Source organism: Arachis hypogaea, chromosome 15 (assembly GCF_003086295.3).
Source record: "Arachis hypogaea cultivar Tifrunner chromosome 15, arahy.Tifrunner.gnm2.J5K5, whole genome shotgun sequence".
NCBI lineage: Eukaryota > Viridiplantae > Streptophyta > Magnoliopsida > Fabales > Fabaceae > Arachis > Arachis hypogaea.
The window spans coordinates 152,976,973-152,997,630 of record NC_092050.1 but is presented as its reverse complement, the minus strand read 5'-3'; the positions used below and the strand labels follow the sequence as shown (position 1 = coordinate 152,997,630).

The window sequence follows — 20,658 nt, the reverse complement described above, 5'->3', positions numbered from 1 at the left end:
CTATTTCAAGTTCTCCATTGGCAGATTTTATCTTTACAGGGGCTTCAAGTTGAATTTTTCCATAATATATTATATTTTTTCTATTAAAATCTTTTTTTAAAAGACTTTGTTTATTAAAATTTTCATTTGATTTGAGATTTAATTCTGTTTTTAGAACAGCCTGTTTTTCATTATCTAATAAAGCAGTTAATCTATAATAATTAGATTCTTCCGTTAATTCTAAACTTTCTAAATAATTCATAACTAAAAGACTAGGATGAAGATGTACCTTTTTGGAGAAAAACTTCCTTTATTTAGTATATTTTACATAAGGTGTTTTTATCTCCAGAGGGAAGATTGTAGATACTAACTCCAGAGGGGAGTTTAGAACTATTTTTTTCCTAAGGGAATTCTTTGTCAGACTACAGAATCGCCTCGGCAGCTTCCTCCTTGCTTTCCTAGCATATGAGTACTCTTAGCCTTCTGCTTTCTGTTTTCTGATGCCTTCTTCAATCGCCTAAGCAACCTATTTATAATAGTTGGGTCTGATGGACAATTCTCATCCTTACCCTTCGTATGACGTCATTGCTTACGTCATTGTTTGTTATCTTGCACCAGCTACATTATTGGTGCTTTATGACCTAAGCGCTTACGTCATTATACAATAATGTTGAGGGATGCTTCAGATGCACTGTCCTCTTCTTTGATCATGTGGGCTTCAGATGTATTGTCCTCTTCTTTTACCATGTGGGTTGATTCCGTTTCATTATTGCTTTCTTCAGATATTTCTGAGGCACATAGCTGGCACTTGTGGTCTTCTCTATCTTTTATCAAATAGCAGAGATTCCTCTTTATCCCTTCAGGGAGCTTTTCTAAAAGTCCAGATAAGTTGTAAAATGCTGATTCAAATTCCACCAAGAGTCTCATCTCTCTTTCTTCAATTTTATTTCTTTTGCTGGACACGAGTAGAGTATTTCTACTTTTATAATTAATCATTGTGTGAGATTCCTTTGTTATTTTTTGAGTTTTTTCAAAGACCCTTGCTAATGTGCTGGCTAGTCTTCCTTCATGATTGTAAATTGTTAAATCTTGAATTTGATCAATTGGTTGAAAATTTCCTGGGAAGACGGACATGAATATTACTTGGTGTGCTGGAACCAAGCATTCTTCTTCTTCATTAAAAATAGGTTGACTGTTTGTAAATTTTAGGGATACATCCCTTGGATTTACATTGTCAATCATATTTTTAAATCTCTTTACTGCATCAACGAATCCTGCAGAAAACTCACTAATAATTTTTAGATCATTAAAAATGAAAATTGTATCAATTAATCCATACTGGAAAAACTGATAAGTGTCAGATGGAGAAGCATCTGGAAAGATAACCAGCTTTGTTAGCTGTTCTTTGGCAATAAGATAATATCCCAAAATTGCCCTTTTTTCTTTAGTCCAATTCAGGACTATATTAAGGATTTCTCTGAGATTTGATCTACAGACCCTTTTCTTTTCCTTGATTTCAGCCCTTGTAGGAATGTTTCTTATTATTCCTGTTCTTTGGGTTTGAATTGGAGCTTTATCTGCTCTTTTTAGGGTTTGCTCTGGATGAAGAGCTTCATATTCCCTGAAGGATTCCTTTGCCTCTTCCAGTGTTAAAAATCCTCCTTTATGAATTATCCTTGATTGATGTGTGAATGGTGCTGCTTTTTCCCAGGCATCATATACTCCTTTCATGGGGCCATTATAAATTACATAATATTTTTTATCTTGGGTAGATTTTTTAATAATTTCAGCAATTGTTTTATTTTCTGAAATTTTTTCTTCACCTGATTTGTCAACCATGCTTAGCTGGCTAAACTCTGATGGTTTTGCTTGTTGTGTTGATTTCATTGCTTCAATAGCCTTCTTGAGGGATTGGATTTGTGTCCTTATTTGCTGACAATGCTTGCATTTTTCGAGTTCTTGCTCATATTTTTGAATTTCTTGATCTAATGCGTTGTAGACGAATTCCATTCTCTTGTTAATGTATCTGCAATAACATTTTTGTCACCCTTAATATATTCAATCTTTATTGGATATTGTAACAAAAATAATTGCCATCTTACCAATCGTCCATGATTATAATTAACTTTTAAATTATATCGTATGAAACCTGTTAAGTAACTTGAATCTGTCCTTAATGTAAATTCTCTGGGTAGTAAATTAATTTTCTATTTCTTAAGAGATTTAATTGCTACTAGAGTTTCCTTTTCATGAGTAGTATATCTCTGTTCTGTTGGAGTAAAAGTCCCTGAAATATACCTGCAAAGTAATTCTTTTGGGAAATATTTAGAATCTAGTGATTCTTTTTCTTGTTCCAAACCTTTTATAGCTTTCTTAACTTTTAGACATTCTGACCAGGTTATGTCTGAAGTATCTGTTTCCACTATTAAGTAGTCGTTTTCTTCTGGAATATAAGGTTCTGAAAGTTTTTCATATAATTCTTTAACTCTTTGAATTTGCATACTATCTTTTTCTTCCCATTTCCATTATTTTTTAGTACTTATTTTTGGAAATAAGCTTTTAGTGTATTCTGTTATATTCTTTAAAAATCCTTGGTCAGAAATATAATTTATACACCCTAAAAATCTTTGTAATTGTTTTCTATATTCTATTTTATTAGGAAATAAATTTACTTTTTCTAAAATATTTGGTTGAAGTTTTAACTTTCCTTGAGTAGATAGAATTAATCCAATAAACTCTCTTTCTTGTTTTGCTATTCTTGCTTTCTTTTTGTTAAGAACTAATCTTTTTTCTTTACATCTTTCTAAAACTATTAATAATTTTTGAAGATGATCTTCTTTATCCTGTTTTGTAAAAATTAGTATATCATCAATGTAAACTAAAACAAATTCATTTAACTCTTTTAGATTTTCTTCCATAAATCTTTGATAAATACCTGAGGCTTGTTTTAATCCGAATGGTAATACATTCCATTCATAGAGCAACACACTTGTTGATTCTTTTGTTGGGCAAGTAAAAGCAGTTAATTTCTTTGTTTCTTCGTCTAAACGAAGTTGCCAATATCCTGATTTTGCATCAAGAGATGAAAACCAAGTTGCTCCTTTGATTTTCTCTAAAATAGAATCTTTTCTTGGAAGTTTATGAGCATCACCAATAGTTGCTTCATTCATCTTCTTATAATTAATTACCATTCTTCGTTTTCCCCTTTTAATTTCATTATTGTTTTCGACATAAAAGGCTGGAGCCGCATGAGGACTTTTACTTAATCTTATAATTCATTTTTCCAAAAGATCTTTACATTCTAATGAGAACTCTTCTCTATCTCTTGCGGAATAAGGAATTTTATTTGGAACATTTATCTCTTTTGTAGGATCTTTTAATTGAATGCTTACTAATTCTTTATTTGTATTTTTAATATCTAAAGGATTTTCAGCATAAATTTTATCCAAAAGTTCTTCTATCTTTATTTCAAGATTATTTTTTGGAATATTTATCTGAAAGTATAAATTTAAATAACATATTTCTAATATAGAAAATATTTTAAATTTTAAGATTTTATCTATAGTAGTAGTTGGTATTTATATACGTTTTGATTTTTGATTTATTGAAGAATCGTGTGGAGCTTTTAAAACTATATATGTTAATTCTTGAATGAATGGATGATATAGCTTTAAAAAGTTATTTCCTATGATAAAATCCATTCCAGAATCTAACATATATATAGATGGAACAATGAACCTATAATTTTGAATAAATATTTCAGCCATCTCTGCTTTTTGGTCAATTTTATGTATTGATTTGTCAGCTATTCTAACTCTTAATGGTTTCTTTAATTTTTTCCAATCAAGTTTTATATTTGTACTAGAAAAGCATTGTGTTGCTCCAATATCTATGAAAGCATTTATAAACTTTTCTGTTATTTTTATAGTAATAAATGTGGCATTATTACTCAGTCTTTGAGTCTGTTTCTGAGACATATTCAAAAATATAGTCTAAGTTATCATCAGATTCTTCTAATGGTTCCATAAAACAAGATTTAGCAATTTCTATTTGTTTGGTAAGATCCTTTTTATCCTTCTTTTTTGGACATTCATTTGCATAGTGTCCTTCTTCTTAGCAATACCAACACTTACAATTTTTTTTTTTATTTGGGCAATAGTCATTTTTTTGTCTTTTGTTTTTATTGTTATTTCTTTTTCTAAAATACCTCTTTTTTTCTCCGGTTTGGATAGTATTTTCTTTTTCTAAATTGATATTTTCTTTTTCTTTGAAAATTTTTATTAAGACCATATTTTTGGGGTATCTCTTCATTATCCTGACAACAAATTCTAATTATATTTGCAAATCTTTTTTGAGTCGCTTCTTGCATACAGCGTTCTTTTATTTCCTCTCTTATTGCAGAGGTTGCTCCACCAAAATTATTTTCAATTGTCCCTCTATTTATTTCTCTTATAAATCTTCCCATTATAAATTCATTAGGAGGATATGGAAGTTTTGTTATATACATACTAAGATGATGCTCTTTATCTTCTTCTTTTAATTTATAATAATGTATTCTATATTCACATATATAAGACTCCACATTACATAAATCATATATCTGAATATTAGCTAAATGGTTTTTTGCTTCTTAATATTCTTTATTATAAACTTCTTGTCTATAATCTATAATATTTTTTCCAAAAAATTCTTTATATAGAATCATCATTATATGTAATATCTTATCATAAGCTGTTGTTTTTGTTGCTAATTCTTCTATTATTTGGTTTTCTATTGATGCCATATAATCTCTTACGGTTCCTTTAGTATGAAACCCTATGTAATTCCAAATATCTCTTCCAGACAATTCACTAAGTTTTGGATTAGTAAAGGCTTCTAATAAGAACGAATTCAACCAGTTTTCGAAAAATTCTTTTTCATTCTTTTTACAGTCTAAATCGAGCATTCTTTCTCCTTCCATTTCCTGGATTTTAGGAACGTATTTTGATGGTATTTTTGTATATTTTGAATCTTTATTTATAAACCCTTTTTTAAAAGCATAATTATCAAAACCTGTTTCCCATTTAAATTGAGATTGATTATCCTTAGATGTTCCAGCTTCATTTTTTACTTGTATTGGAATTGTTGGTTCTTCGTCACTTGAATAATCTAGGATGTGTTCTTCATTTTCTATATTTTCAGAATTTACTAATTCTTCTTCTATTTAAAATCCCTGTTCCATAATATTATTTTCTTGAACAATTTTTAATTGTTTAAAAAGCATTGTAACTTCTTCTAATTTTTCTTCAATATTTATAATTTCAGTGGTGGTTTTACTTTTAATTCTATTATGTTAATTATATTTTGAAGTTTTTCTTCTTTGGGATTCTCTTTTTCCTTATTTCTTTGAAATTTTATGATTTTAAATGAAAAATGTGGCTTTAGAATGTATGATTTAGATTTTACCATGTAAATATCTTTACCATAAAGTTATTTTTGGGATCTTTATTTAAGTGGTGCTTATATATAAATGCATGATGTCTGTTTTATTGCTAAGATATTAATAAAGAATTATGAATATGCCTATCATTAAAAACCAGTTTCACCGCTATTAAGGAGAAAGTTGTTAGTACAAAAAGGTGATAAGTATTCAAAGTAATAGAATTTAAAAATATTTAAAGAAAAAATATCGTATTTTGTATCTAACATCTATGTTCAAATTGTTTAGCAAGACACTAAATATATATTTTGTATGTTAGACGGCAAACATAAACTCTATTAAAAATTTATCACTGACTATTACGTTATTATAAATAGAAAGTAAAAATTGTCGATGAGTAATAATTTAAATAATATAGTCTCTTCATATTCAATTAAGAAGTTTTTTTTTGGTGATTGAACATAACACAAAGAAAAAACACCTAAAAGAAAGAGTAGCACTCCTCTCTAATAATAATGTCTAAATTATTAGGGGGTTATAACCACTCTAGGTACACCAGCTTGTTTAAAGCAGCAGTCTTAGCTATTAAATCAGCCGCTCTGTTTGCTGTACGCTGGATGAGCACTAAAGTAGCTGTCCAATTGCGCTGAAGCATCTCTTTGATTTTGCCAAACAGATCAGAGTCATTCGTAATCATGCTGGTTGTGCCTCGCGAAACAAGAAGAAATGCATCAAGATTATCAGTTTCACATATGACCTCTTTACACTCGCAATCCCAAGCCATAACAAGCCCTCTCCAAATAGCATGAAACTCACAAGAGAGAACACTAGAAAGAGGTATACTGGCAGAACAACCTTTCATCCAAATTCCCATGCTGTCTCTAATAATACATCCAAAGCCCGCTAATTGCCCATTTTCAAAAACGCTTGCATCGCAGTTCACTTTACAGGCATTCATTGGAGGTGGTTCCCAGTTATATTGCAAAGAGGAAGGAATAATATGTTTTTGGTTGGTAACAACCTTAGAGAAATCGCGAGCAGCATGTTGAACTAAGTGAATAATTTTTTCCTTACTCCATGAATCATTTTGATGGAAGAAGTTGCGGGTTGGAGTCTCCTATCTTTGCTAAAAAAAAATAAAAATTAGAAAGCAGAAATTAAATTCCGAAATTTACTTAAGCCGACTGATCATTTGATCATCGGTGATTCAAACACTATATGACGACACAACAATTTTTTTGGTAAATGATCACATTAATAACGCAATGAAACCCGTGCTTGTTTGGTCAGTTACTTCTTTAACTGGTATTTTCGTGTTTTCTCCAACGAATTTATTTTTTCTTATCCATTTATCACAAAAATTTCAGGTGAGCCCATTAGGTTGATTCTGCCTTTTTTTAGAACCTGGATCTTCCTACCAGCCCAATGTAGTAGATATGAAATGGGCTTTTGCAACTACCAAAAATGAGGATATGGGCTTTTTGGTGTTTCAGTTAGGCCCATTGTACATTCATAAATCATAATGGTTGAGGTGACAGACATGCAAATCTGCGAAAACAAGTGAGGCATTAACACACTCAAACTCCAAGCTGTTGCTGCTTATGGTCAAAACCAAAACAAAAAATAAAAATTTTATTAAAATTAAAATAAATAAAAAACAGGAGCGAGCGTCATTGTGTCAAAGGAAGCTCTCGATTTTCCTACGATCGGTACCTTTCTTTCATGCACCGATCATTCTCATTACAAAATCCAATTCTTCTAGGGTTCTGATAAATCCTCAATCATCATTGTGTATTGAATTAGTTTCTGGTGAACTCTGTGATCCATGAAGATGGATTTAAGGTCCGGTTACAAGGTAATACTTCAGCTCAATTTCAATTTTTTGTTTGTATTTTTGTAACAAAATAAAAAGAAAGAAGAAAAAAATATAGTTTTTGAGAAGTTATATCTGTGCATTTTTTTTAATAGTGGGTTAGCTCTGAGTTTATGGTGAATTTGTGCTTGTTTAGAAATTAATTAGTTGTTTAATTCGATTAATTTGAATTGCTGCAGGGGGTTGTTGGGCTTGTTTTCGGCAACGAGAGTTCTTCAGATGCAGATAGGTAAACTAGTTCTTAAATGTTATTGCAATTGGAAGTTTTCTTCAAGTGTAGTCAGTTCCTACCTTTTTCTTTTTTCTGATTGCATATGCTATAAACTTATAAAGTAATGGGTCCTCAAGAATGTTCGATGTTCTTGCTTTGCTATACGAATGTTGTTTAAGCGCATTGTGGATTGGTCATTTGACTGAATGTTAAGTGAGAAATTCACTCTGCTTAACTAGTTTTCTTTAAATCTTTTGTGTTGTATTTAGTTTCCCTTTACTCTATTTCATCGTTTTCAATTATCCAGATACTACTTATTTATTTATTTTTATTTTGAATAATCTGTTGCTTAATCTTACTACATTAATGAGTTCCTAATACTTAATGCTACGTGCTTGGTATTTATCTTGTAGCTATGTTGAGCGGTTGCTTGACCGGATAAGCAATGGTAAACTAGCAGATGATAGAAGAAATGCTATTATTGAGCTTCAGGCTGTTGTCTCCGAAAATCAGGCTTCCCAGTTAGCATTTGGCGCCATGGGTATACTTAAACGAATTGTTTTGTTCTGTTTTCCTTTTATTTATTTTTTTATTTTGATGATTAATGCTTCTTTGCAGGCTTTCCTGTAATGCTTAGCGTCTTAAAGGAAGAGCGTGAAGATGTTGAAATGGTGACAAACTTTTCTTCCTTATCTTTGTATTGCTCAAAGCCTGGGCCCTGATCCTCAAGTTCACCATTAGTTATTAGACAAAATAAGGGAAATAAGAAATAAAAAAACTAGAATGTGAAATTTCTGAGCTTGTTTTTCGACTGCTTAATATGAGATTCATAGTCCAGTTCACCATGCTAAATCTAGAACTCAATACCATCTTCTCTCTAGGACTACGCAATATGCTGAATCAGTATAATGGTCATATTTTACATTCTGTCATCCCTAAAGCAATTTCCCAATTTTGGCTTTGAGCTTATCCAGTGAACTTATTTACTTTTTCCTTTGGGGAATGATAAACTTTCCTCAGTATATTTCCCCCGTTTTATATTTGAGATACTGATGCATTACTCAACTTACTTCACCGTGTCATATGTTGCTTTTGTTAATCTCGTTTAATGATGTGTATAGCCTCATAGGGCATAGGCTTTGTTATATGTTATTGTGTTTGTTTATGATTATTGAGTGAGAATTCATTGCTGCATTTCTTTATTTCTCTTTCAACCCTTCTATGGTTGTGTTTCTTTTTTTTCTTTTTTTTTCTAGTTTTTTTTCCCCCTCTCGGATGTGAATTCCCTCTCATGTATTTCTACCATTTGCTTCTAGTATCAAGTCCGAATAGTTTATTAGTTAAGATTACATCGAATTGTCCATGAAGGTTCGTGGTGCCCTGGAAACTCTAGTAAGTGCACTGACTCCCATTAATCATGGAAAAGGGTCAAGTAATGAAGTTCAGCCAGCCTTGATGAACACTGATTTACTTTCTAGAGAAGCAGACAGTATCTCTCTCCTTCTAAGTCTGTTGGTAAGAATTTCCTTCTAATCATAGGATGCATTTTCAATTATGTCGCAAGAATTTTGCTTGACTTCTAGGCTTATATTGCATATAGATAATCATTATATCGTTTTCGTCATTTTTCCTTTGGGGTACTTTGACAGGAAGAAGATGATTTCTATGTGCGGTACTATACTTTGCAACTGCTGACTGCCCTTCTCACTAATTCTCCACAGAGGTATTAGTATCATAGATTCTATTTGGATTAGTTCCTGAAATTGTTAAATCATTTTTCTCAGTAAAGACACTTGCTGGATTCCTCTTCAGGTTGCAGGAAGCTATATTGACCATCCCTCGTGGAATAACACGGCTAATGGATATGCTCATGGATCGCGAGGTACAAGACTTGAAAGCTCCGCAGTCTTCTCAGTAACTTTTTCAAACTTAATTGTTGTATTTTCTCATATGGCTACACAATATATACTTGTTTAACCCTTCGTATTTATGTTGGCTGGTAAAATTTCAATAACTATGTTGGTGATAATCTGGTACTCTGTAAAAGTATTTACCTATGGAAATTGGAATATTCTAATATGGGTTGCCTATTGATCCTCATTTTGAAAGAAAGCTTGAAATATAATAATGAAAGTTTACCTCCAGGTAATAAGGAACGAGGCCTTATTGCTTCTTACTCACTTGACGCGTGAAGCTGAGGTAAACTTTTTGTTCTACTAGTATTTTTTATATTTATTGTGTTGGATGATAGAGTGTTTGTCTTATTTAAATTTATTTAATGATTATAGGAGATTCAAAAGATTGTCGTCTTTGAAGGTGCATTTGAGAAGATTTTCAGTATCATAAGAGAGGAGGGAAATTCAGATGGTGGAGTTGTTGTACAGGTGATATATTAATACTGTCAGAAAGTTAAGTAAATTTGTTTTATGTGCTTCATGATGAAGCATACTAACCCATGGTTATGGTCTCTACTTGGAGCTTCCAAATTTAGATTTCCTCAAGTCTTTGTGCATACAAATATTTTTCTTTTGGGATAGATAATAGGAGTTTAGTTAAATGAGTCTTGCAGAGAGCTTACCTGTTTTGTTTTCTAATTATGATGAGCTAGTTTTGTTTACGAGTCAATATTATTATTATTATTATTATTATTATTATTATTATTTGGATAAAAAGTTATAAAACAATATGTTCCCAAGCTATTTTAAGACATTATGTCTTTCCATTACCAATTCCTTCAGATTTGTATAATTTATCACCTTTTGTTTATGCCAAGTGTTGAAAAGTGCTTTTTGTGATTTTTGGTCAAGTGAACTTCATTGGACTTTGAAGAGCTTATATCTAATAATTACAAATTCTGTGGATACGGTGCAGGACTGCCTTGAATTGTTGAACAACTTGCTTCGTAACAATGCATCCAATCAGGTTTGTTGACTCTGTTCGGTTTATTCAGTTCTAATCCTGTCCTGGTACTGACTTCAAATATGTATGGTTCAGGTACTGTTAAGAGAGACCATAGGACTTGATTCATTGATATCAATTTTGAAGCTGAGAGGAAGTGCTTTCTCTTTTACTCAACAGAAGGTTAGATTCTTTCAAATTTTTGCTTAATTTTTTTTTTAAGTGAACCCATATAGCTAACCTTTTTTATAAACACCATGCTAGTAGACAATCAATCTGCTCAGTGCATTAGAAACCATTAGACTGCTTATAAAGGGTTCTGACGCTGATACTGGGAAAGACATGAATAAACAGGCAAATAAGACAAATTTGGTTCAGGTTTGTCAAGAACTTAGTCTTGTGATGATTGCAGACAGTAGCAATCTGGTAATCTTATACATCCATTTTATGTTGACTTGATTTTGATTGTAGAAAAAGCTATTGGACCATCTGTTGATATTAAGTATTGAAAGCCAGTGGGCACCTGTTGCAGTTCGATGTGCGGTAAGATATGCTCCCTCAATTTAGCTATCAAAAACAGAAAGGTTTCTTCTTTATTTGCCTCTAGCAAAAAGTTGCTGTAATAAAGCTCTAGTTACATTTTATTGTATAGATAAAATGCAATGTCCTTTGTATCCTAAAGTGATAAAAAGAACTGGCAATCTTTGTTTGGTTGCATTGTTATATTTCATTCTGTAGAATAAACAACATCTAGATATGGTTGTTGTCAAGAACTATTGTCTCAAAATGGGGTCCTCAGGTTGATAGTGTTTTACTCTGATAGGCAATGCAATGTATTGGTGATCTGATTATTGGAGATTCAAAGAATCGTGATCTTCTTGCTAGCAAAATTCTTGGAGAGGAGCCACAAGTTGAGCCTGCTCTAAATTCTATACTTAGAATCATTTTGAGGACTTCTAGCATGCAAGAGTTCATTGCAGCGGATTATGTTTTCAAATGCTTCTGTGAGGTTGGCTATGCATATAGATTTTTAGTTAATAAAGTCTGATACACGTTTCTTTTCTTTACCTTTTTTTTAACATGTCTCATTTCTACTTCACTCTCCCCCCCCCCCCCCCTCTCTTCTATTTTGATTTACTTTATCTTTATCTAAATCAGAAAAACTCCGATGGGCAATCAATGCTGGCTTCTACTCTAATTCCACAGCCATATTCCATGAGTCATGCAACCCTTGAAGAAGATATCAATATGTCTTTTGGAAGGTTTGCTTTGTTGTTGATGCTTTAGGACCGCACTTAGTTTGTTTTTGGATTAACTTATGTTGAAAATTGCTTATAATCATTTTATCAAAATCTTACAGATAGATTCATTATATTTTGTAGATATGAAAACTAAATTTGTTTGATATAACAAAGCCTTGTTCATTTATAAATCCAGAATAGTCACAATTTGTTTGTATGCTTCTCTCAATCAGTTTAATACTGTTAATTGTTTCCATTTCAGCATGCTATTACATGGTCTCACTTTGGGTGAAAACAGTGGTGATCTTGAGGTATGTAATATTAATATTAGAAAATGATGATATTGGGTGGCAATTCAGTGAACTATAGTTTTTGGTTTTGATCTTGTACAATGGAAATTGATTTTCTTGATTTTTTTTACTTTCTGAGCAAAAACCATATGGATAACATTGTGTCAATAATGTAGATTTGTTGCAGAGCTGCAAGTGTTCTATCTCATATATTGAAGGACAATCTCCCTTGCAAGGAAAGGGTATGCAATAATTCCCTATCTCATTGTATGCTTAGCTTTATTCTAGTACTAATTGTGGTCGAGGTATGATCAGAGTCCATGTTCTCTATAAATGCTTTATTTTTAGCTCAATGACCAAAGATTTTATCATAACCAATGGTCTTGAGTCGAAATCTTGGAAGAAGAAATTTTATTTATTTATTTATTTATTATTTAAGAGAAAGGCCTCCGAGACCAAATCAAGTACCCCAATTCTCTTTATATATAGGTGTAGAAGATAACTGGATTGGTCAACTGGAAAATTAATTATACTAATAAACCAAAAGATGTATGATTTTTGAATAATCCCCTAATTGATTCCTAGTGATTTTGTATCGGACAAATTAGTCCCTTGTAAAAAAATTTGATAAATTGGTGCCGGATTTTTTAGAATATTAGCCAAATTAGTCCTTGATAAAATAATAGGACAAATTAGTCCCGAATAATTTTAAAAATAGACAAAGTCATCCTTAATTTTTCTAATTTGGGAATTAAATTGTCTGAACTTTTAAAAGACAAGGGACTAATTTGTCTATTTATTTTGTTAGGGACTAGCTAATTTGTCTATTTATTTTGTTAGGGACTAATTTGTCTAATATTAAAAAAAATCAGGGATCAATTTCTCGAATTCTTTTGTTAGGAACTAATTTATCCAATACAAAAATTGTTAGGGACCAATTTGGGTATTACTTGTAAATTTTTTTGTTTGTTATGCACGCCCTAACTTATAAAAAAGTGAGAAGTTAAAATAGTTTATTATATTACCATAGAGCTAATCATGCTGCTGCCACTAATATATCCTCTTTTATTTATTTAAGTCTTTGTCTTTTGTCTCTCTCTTTGCAGCTTCTCCTTCTAGTAGTTGAATAGAAGTTTTAATACCTTAGGCGGTAGTTTATTTTTCTTCAATGCTTTTACTATTATTTTTCTTCAATACTTTTACTATTCTGGTTGTGTAAAATTAAGAGCCAAAGACAATGCAGTTTTTTCCCTACAACGTCTTGTTGGGCTTTGTTTTTGCTGCTTATACACCTATTTCTGCTGTACCTTTTTTGGTTGTTAGATTATCCATAAAAACAGAAACTTTGGTTGTGTTTAGAGAAATCTTATGAGAAAAGTTGCAGGTTTTACGAATTGAAATAGAGCCACCCATGCAATCTTTAGGAGCTCCAGAGCCACTACTGCATCGAATGGTGAAATATTCTGCCCTTGCTTCTTCCATGAAAGGCAAAGATGGAAAGTCTAGTACATCAGAAAACTCTTATACAGAAGTCATTATCTTGAAATTACTGATTACCTGGCTAGCAGACTGTCCAAGTGCAGTACAGTGCTTCCTAGATGCTCGCCCCCACCTAACTTATCTTCTTGAGCTCGTATCAAATTTGTCAGAAACAGTGTGTATAAGGGGATTTGCAACAGTGGTCTTGGGTGAATGTGTTATCTATAATAAATCCACTGATAACGGAAAAGATGCATATGCCATTGTTGATGCAATAAGTCAGAAAGTTGGGCTCAGTTCATACTTCCTAAAATTTGACGAGATGAAGAAGAGCTTTGCTTTTGCCAGTGTGGAATCATCTATGACCCGTAAATCATTCGCTAGATCTTCAGCAGCCAGCATGGCAGATATTGAAGATGTAGATGAAAATGATTTGTCTGAAAAGAAATCTCCTGATCATCCAATTCTTTCTTCTGTCTTGGATTCTTACTTTGTGAATTTTGTCAAAAAACTGGAGGCAGATATTAGAGAGCAGATTGTGGATGTTTATAGCCAACCAAAAATCAAGGTGGCGGTAGTTCCAGCAGAATTAGAGCAGAAAAGTGGGGAAAGTGACGGCGAGTATGTAAAGAGGCTGAAAACTTTTGTTGAGAAGCAGTGCTCTGAGATACAGGTATTGTTTGTACTTATCTTTTCCTTCTATAATATCCTTAAAGTCCCGAGTTTGTTCCTTGTGTGCTAAAATCAACCGTCAAATGTAAGATAATTTTACTTGTGTGATTCTAACTGGCATTACCATTTTTCTTAAAGTGAGACTAGTGTTGGTTTAATGTTATGCATCTGATAAGATTATTTTGCAAAGTCTTTGCTAGGATGCGCTACGGTCAACTACATTACTACATGTTTAACAAGTTGTTAACTGAGATTGTTTCTGATGGTTTCGTCTCTGTAAATCCCTAATGATAAGAAATTAATACTGCAGGCTCAGAATCTTAATGTATCACTTAGTTGGATACTTGGATGAGGATTTAATGGTGGACTATTTTATTACGTGAATTTGATAGAGGGCATTACAAGAATAGGAAATACATAAACTATAGTTGCCAGTGTGGTCCAACAAACATCAATGTGAAATTCATCATTTGACTATTCTTAATATGTATCTGATGTTGTGGTTCTTTGTATGATCATTGATCATTATTCCAGGATCTCCTTGTTCGAAATGCCACTTTGGCTGAGGATCTGGCTAAGACTAGTGGAGGTAGCAGAAGTTTAGAGTCTGACCAAAGAGTAAGTGGGGCCTCAGAAAGAGTCCAAATGGAGAAACTCCGGAGAGAACTCCAAGAAGCATCTCAAAGGTTGGTGAACCTTCAGGCAGAAAAGGCTAAAGTTGAATCAGAGGCAGAAATGTACCGGAATTTAGCCGGAAAGACAGAAGCTGATCTAAGGAGTCTATCCGACGCCTACAATAGTCTTGAGCAATCCAACATTCAAATGGAGAATGAGTTGAAAGCACTTAGGAAAGGAGGGCCCTCAACATTCCCAGATGTGGAAGCAATAAAAGCCGAAGCAAGGGAAGAAGCTCAGAAGGAGAGTGAGGGAGAGCTGAATGATCTGCTTGTATGCCTTGGCCAAGAACAAAGCAAGGTGGAAAGACTTACTGCTAGATTGCTCGAGTTGGGGGAGGATGTTGATAAACTACTTGAAGGCATTGGCGACGAGGCAGGGGCCGGTGAAGAAGACGAAGATGATGATGATGATGATGATGATGCCGAATAATATATTTCAACTACGCCCTGCTAGCTTCGTGTTACACATTTCATGTTGAATTGTACAGTCTAACACAATTTGTTGAGAATGGAGCAGAAGATATATTCCATGGTTGAATCTGTTATGATTTCTTCAGGACCCTGTTTCTTGCTGGTGTTTTTGCAATATCATTCTCTTTATTTCTCCCTTTTTAGTATTGGCGAATCAAATTTGGAGAAATAATTTAAAGTTCAGTATTTGTATTCTGTTGATATTTTAGATGAGGACTCTCTTGTTATTGTATATCTATGAAAATTATGTTATTTATTATTTAGTCGTTTCTCCAGCCTTTCTTTTTCATATGGTTCAGAATGAAAAAACTTGTTAATACTTTTCCCTTTTTCCCTTTTGGGGGTTCTACTTTATTATGCAAAGAACTCCTTGTTTCTGTTTGATTTATCATTACTTGTTATGAGATTACTGTGTGTCATGATACAACTTCTTCCAAAAACTTAAGCCAATAGGAAGAGATAACATATGATTATATCTCTGACATTGTGATATTATGAGAAATAAATTCTTATAGATTGAATCAAAACAAGAAAAGATTCAAGTTCACAAATTGAATACAAAACTGACATAACAAAAATGGATAGTACTCTTAACAATTGTCAATGACATCTCTCAGTTATTACACAGTAGAACTGAATAATTATAATTAATAATGTTTAATGATGCTGATAAAACTCAGGCTCATTATTTGTTGTGGCCTCAGCATGATATAATGATATTCATGCACTTTCTAATTTATGTACACCTAATTAGGATCCTAGAGACCATGTAAATAAAAATGAGCATTTTGACTTGCATTAAAACTAGATCAGTGAAGGCCATAAAGAACCTTAAGAGGGTCTAATTGTCCACTGCAGTAGCTAGATGAAACAGTAGAGATCTCTTGATACCCTTTCCACTCTTCAGAAGGCTTCAAGACAATAGGGTTCTCAATGGCTGCAGAGTTCATACATATCATGAACTTGTAATCATCAACTCCTAAATCAGGTAGAGTCTTGCCTTTTCTGTCCCATGGATTCCATACAACTGCACCAATATAAGTATATATAACAAGGTGTTAAGTGAGCCATAACAAGATAATATGCACCAATTGATATTGTCAAATAGTTTTACACTGTCATATCGGTTCTTGTAATATGAAATTGGGTAAAGTATATTTTTTGTCTTTGAAATTTGTCAAATATTTCAAAAATACTTTCAAATTTTATTTTGTTTCAATTTGCATCAAACATATCCATGACAGCTAAATTTTCAAAAAATTTAGGACTAATCTAGTAATAATGCATGCAACTATCTCTAATTTACTTGTGTTGATGGTTGGTTCTTGTAAAATTGTTGCTGAATTGGTCCTAAGTTTTTTGAAAAATTAGCCGTCAAGGGTATATTTGATACAGATAAAAAACTTTTGGAATAAAATTGAAACAAAATAAAACTTAGGAGTATTTTTAAAACTTTTAGTAAACTTTAAGAACAAAAATATACTTTACCCTAAGAAATTTTACACAGATGGTGCATACAGATTAAATCCGTATTTAAAAATTTAAGATGACAAGTAATAAGTAGTTAAATGATGTAGAAATTTGTATGAACTTTTAACTATCAACAACCTGCATCAGGCATTGCATTCTTCTGAAGTACAAAAGTTCTCTTCTTCTCATGGTCTATGATTGCAATTTTTGAAGGGCTGCGCAAGTACACCCTGTCAATCTACAAGGTAACACAATTATTAGAAATTTATGAAATTCAAATCAATTAATTAAAAAAAAAAAAAAGAGATGTCTTTCTATACAAAAAATTTATGCTTATGATGTGAGTTGTAACCTCAAACCAATTGAATGAAAATATCAAAATTCAATTTAATATATTCATACCTCTCCATCAAATGTAATTGCATCTGCTTGTTCTGTGAACCTTGATCTGTTCATCAGATTGTCAAAGTAATCAAGTGTCTCCAATCCCTCAATTCTCACTTCACTGCAAAATTGCACCATTCATTTAACTTTTCTTAGTCACTTAATTAAGAAACATGTTACAAACTAATCAATTTGATTCATAGCAACAATCATTTCTATAAACTTTTGCATACCTGATATCTGATACTGATAAATAGTTGCATAGTGCAAATGTGAATGAGAATGCTTTGTTATCAGTGTTTCTGACTCTTGGGATCAGAATCAACTTTCCAGGACTGATACAGATGCGAAGCCGGAACTCAAAACTGCGAAAAATTTACATGTAAGCAGTCTATTTCGGCAAGCAATTCGCTACTTTTGTGATTAATTGACAAGTATTTTTTTTTAAGAGATAATTCAGTACTATGCTGTATGCAGAATTTGGATTGAATCAATGATTACCTGCGAGGCGTCTTCAAGTCAACTCCGGTTGACTTGAGTATCAAGTCAACTGATGATTGATTGTCTGATGGTGGTAAAGGTGAAGGGTCTCTATCCAATGACCACATTCTGTTTCTTGTGAATCCATATTGTTCAAGTGAACCAAGATCACCAAACTGAAAATTCGAAAACTTTAGGACTTAAAGAAGCAACTATAAAAGAAGTTAAGATTATGTTTCAAGTTTTGTATGATGAAAAAAGTGTTAAATAAACTAACCCTTAGAAAGCATGATGATATGCCTCCTCTGATTGCTTTAGGCTGTTTCCAATTTCCCTGATTAGTAGAAATAAATCCCCATAAATTACATTAAGTATGTTTATAAATTTCTCCTATTGAATGGAAAAACAAAAATTCAAACAAGCACATGGAACTTTCGAACCCTCATTTAAGAGAGTTGATCTTGGATTTGAGAAAGAACTTGAGTTTAACTTCAAGTACTAATTAATGATTGAATTTAATTTTGATGCATTGTCAGTAGAATTAACGTCACATCAATAAAAATAACTACCTTTCACACTGACTGCGTAAATAGTTATCCAAAAGAATGGATCTGATTACACGACTGTGTAAAACGCTTTACACGATCAGTACATCAAAATTAAACTCTTAATAATTATGTATTTTCAATGGAAAAATTAATGTTTATTGTTGTTAAGATTGCTGTAATGCATTGGATTTCAAAAGTGGAAAGAATCTTATTCTCAGACACACACCACTATGGTTGTTAGTAAAAGAAAGTAGGAGAATTTATTTATTTATTTATTTATTTTTCTTCTTTACCTTGCTGCTCATAAAAAGTAGCTCTTCCTTCCTTTCATTCTTCCAAGAAACAACTTGTCCTCCGTACAGAAGCACCTGAAAAACACATCAATTCACAACAATTGGTTTCTGCTGAAATTTGAAGTTGAAACTTCTAACATCAGATCAATTTTGTTAAATCCATGGTAGCATCTTCAGAAAACAGAATAAGGAATAATAAAAAAGTAAAAAAAAAAACAATTGTTTGGATACAAAAATTCTAAAAATGATTATTAATTAAGTTCACACTTCCAAAGTATCAAAAAACTATTTCCAACTTAAAAACTTCTATATCTTATTTCAGAATTTGATAATAAAAATTGTTCCTAGAAAACTCATACAAGAGAATGTATTCAGGATTCATTTCAATATGCAGTTTACATATTTTATGATTAAATCATGAATAAGAAAACAGAAAAAGAAGAAGAAGAAAAACAACCTCAGCTGAAGAACCTTTAGGTTCAGTTAAAATAATTCTTGGCAATCCATGTTTGTCATGATATATGTTAAACGGCATCGAAGATGATGATGTTGGATGCAACAACCTTGTTCTTATTCTACTCTTCACTCTCGCTATGCTCCAATCCAGCTTCAACAAACCAAAACCATAAACATATATATATCAGAGAAACAGAAACACATGTTTATAGCTTTATACATACACATATATATATGTTACATGAAACTAGCGTAAGGTTGAACCAAGGTTTACCCTTTTGGCAACTCAAAAGGACCCTTTTAAAATTAATAAAAAAGAAACAATTTTGCTGCTGAATTCTTTGAAAAGAAAATAATGGGGTGGCTGTGTTTTAGTCAAAGACTAAGCTTGAATTGAAGTGTTCATGTCTTTGGTGCTCTAAGAGGGTGTTCAACAATGCAAGTTCATGTTGGAAAATGTGTATGGTATATATAAAGCATGTCATGGATATTAAAAAGAAAAAAGAAAATTGTGAATGGAAAAAGGGAGACCATGGTTAACGTTAGATTTGGACAATAATGCCCTACATTTATCAACCATAATTTTCATATATGATTTTTTTTTTCTTTCGGTGTCAAAATCACATGTATGGTTTATTTTTTCTTGCATGTATTTTTTTTGGTTATTTTATCGAAAATATTCCTTCTTTTTATCTTCAAGAAGCTTAATATATTTTTTTTATTAAAAATATAATTATTTATATATTTTTTTATTTGTCTAAATTTTTAGTTAAATAATTTTAATTATAATATAGTATCCAACATGATATCATAATATTAAAAAATAAAAAATATAAATTTCATATACTAAAAAAAAGATTTTTTAGATAAATATATCATGATGATATATAATTATATTATTTTTTAAAAAATTTTAATAATTAAAGGTTGTCTACATAAATAACCTTCAATAATTATACAAACAATAATCACCAAAACTAATAATTTATATTCCATTGTTTTTATCCAAGATACAAGAAAAATGGAAAACAACAATAAAGAAATGAATGCAAGGAATCTTTTTTGCCCTCATGCTCTAATAATGCCTATTATTATTATTAAGAACACATATAATATTTTAAAATTCCTTTTGTGAACTTGGATTCTTTTGTTCCTCATTATTATGTCTTTTTCAGAAGTTAACCATCAAAATGTTATCCTCTGGTTGGTCCAGCTTGTACACGTAAGCACTTCTATATGCTGTGCCATGTCACTTTACATGCAACTCTTTAGTATATTTTATTGAAAAATATTTAAGTAGATCGTTATACTAGTGTTTCAGTGATTTTTAATTGTTAATCTTAATTATAAAAAAAATATATAATATATATAATTAAAATTAATGATTTAAAATTATTAAAATATTAATATACCAGTATATTTAAAATTTTTTTATTTTATTATTATATATTAAAGTTTAATTGTGATCCAAAATGAATATATATATATAGGAATGAATGATGTTAATTACATGAAGTTTCAAAAGTTAAATTGATAGCATTATTGAAAATTGAGATCTATTGACGTGAATGGTGTAGATAAATGTTGGGAATAAGACACAATTCCCCCTTGAGAAAACACCTTTGACAGAGAAATAAAATAGACACAATCACAACACAAGAATTTAACGTGGAAACTCCAATTACCGGAGAAAAAACCACGGCCGTTGTCAAATGACAACCAGAGAATATCACTATGTGAAAATTGTTACAACACATAGACTTCTTTCTCTCACCGGCACCCCAGTACACCCACACTCTTTCAAAGCAAATATCTAA

At 31.6% G+C, this 20,658-nt stretch overlaps 2 protein-coding genes across 3 annotated transcripts; one reads left to right on the top strand and one right to left on the bottom strand.

Moving 5' to 3' along the window:
* The first annotated feature begins 6,938 nt into the window (after window positions 1-6,938).
* Window positions 6,939-15,473, top strand: LOC112751430 (golgin candidate 6). Of its 2 annotated transcripts, XM_025800576.3 has the most exons (20): window positions 6,939-7,107; window positions 7,202-7,253; window positions 7,451-7,500; window positions 7,896-8,023; window positions 8,101-8,153; window positions 8,851-8,997; window positions 9,132-9,205; window positions 9,295-9,364; window positions 9,628-9,681; window positions 9,771-9,866; window positions 10,354-10,404; window positions 10,477-10,563; window positions 10,648-10,758; window positions 10,852-10,923; window positions 11,204-11,389; window positions 11,539-11,642; window positions 11,884-11,932; window positions 12,088-12,153; window positions 13,296-14,063; window positions 14,597-15,473. In XM_025800576.3, exons 2-20 carry the CDS (start codon window positions 7,224-7,226, stop codon window positions 15,167-15,169), a joined length of 2,769 nt encoding a protein of 922 aa, XP_025656361.1. In that variant the 5' UTR covers window positions 6,939-7,107; window positions 7,202-7,223; the 3' UTR covers window positions 15,170-15,473. The 2 variants fall into 2 exon arrangements, with proteins under 2 accessions (XP_025656361.1, XP_025656360.1); XM_025800575.3 differs by having other exon boundaries at window positions 6,939-7,253.
* Window positions 15,474-15,702: 229 nt separating this feature from the next.
* Window positions 15,703-19,385, bottom strand: LOC112751429 (putative glucose-6-phosphate 1-epimerase). The gene is made up of 9 exons (XM_025800574.3): window positions 19,116-19,385; window positions 18,843-18,992; window positions 18,386-18,460; window positions 17,822-17,878; window positions 17,566-17,720; window positions 17,298-17,429; window positions 17,083-17,185; window positions 16,819-16,918; window positions 15,703-16,237 (listed from the first exon to the last, which is right to left on the bottom strand). Exons 2-9 carry the CDS (start codon window positions 18,918-18,920, stop codon window positions 16,020-16,022), a joined length of 918 nt encoding a protein of 305 aa, XP_025656359.1. The 5' UTR covers window positions 18,921-18,992; window positions 19,116-19,385; the 3' UTR covers window positions 15,703-16,019.
* Window positions 19,386-20,658: the final 1,273 nt, after the last annotated feature.

Coding starts and splice junctions, on each gene's coding strand:
- LOC112751430 (XM_025800576.3), top strand. CDS start 7,224: ATGAAGATGGATTTAAGGTCCGGTTACAAG. Junction 8,024..8,100: donor GTTAGCATTTGGCGCCATGG/GTATACTTAAAC, acceptor GCTTCTTTGCAG/GCTTTCCTGTAATGCTTAGC. Junction 9,867..10,353: donor ATGGTGGAGTTGTTGTACAG/GTGATATATTAA, acceptor GATACGGTGCAG/GACTGCCTTGAATTGTTGAA.
- LOC112751429 (XM_025800574.3), bottom strand. CDS start 18,920: ATGCCGTTTAACATATATCATGACAAACATGGATTGCCAAGAATTATT. Junction 17,879..18,385: donor TACTTTTTATGAGCAGCAAG/GTAAAGAAGAAA, acceptor TCTACTAATCAG/GGAAATTGGAAACAGCCTAA. Junction 16,238..16,818: donor GAATGCAATGCCTGATGCAG/GTTGTTGATAGT, acceptor ATATTGGTGCAG/TTGTATGGAATCCATGGGAC.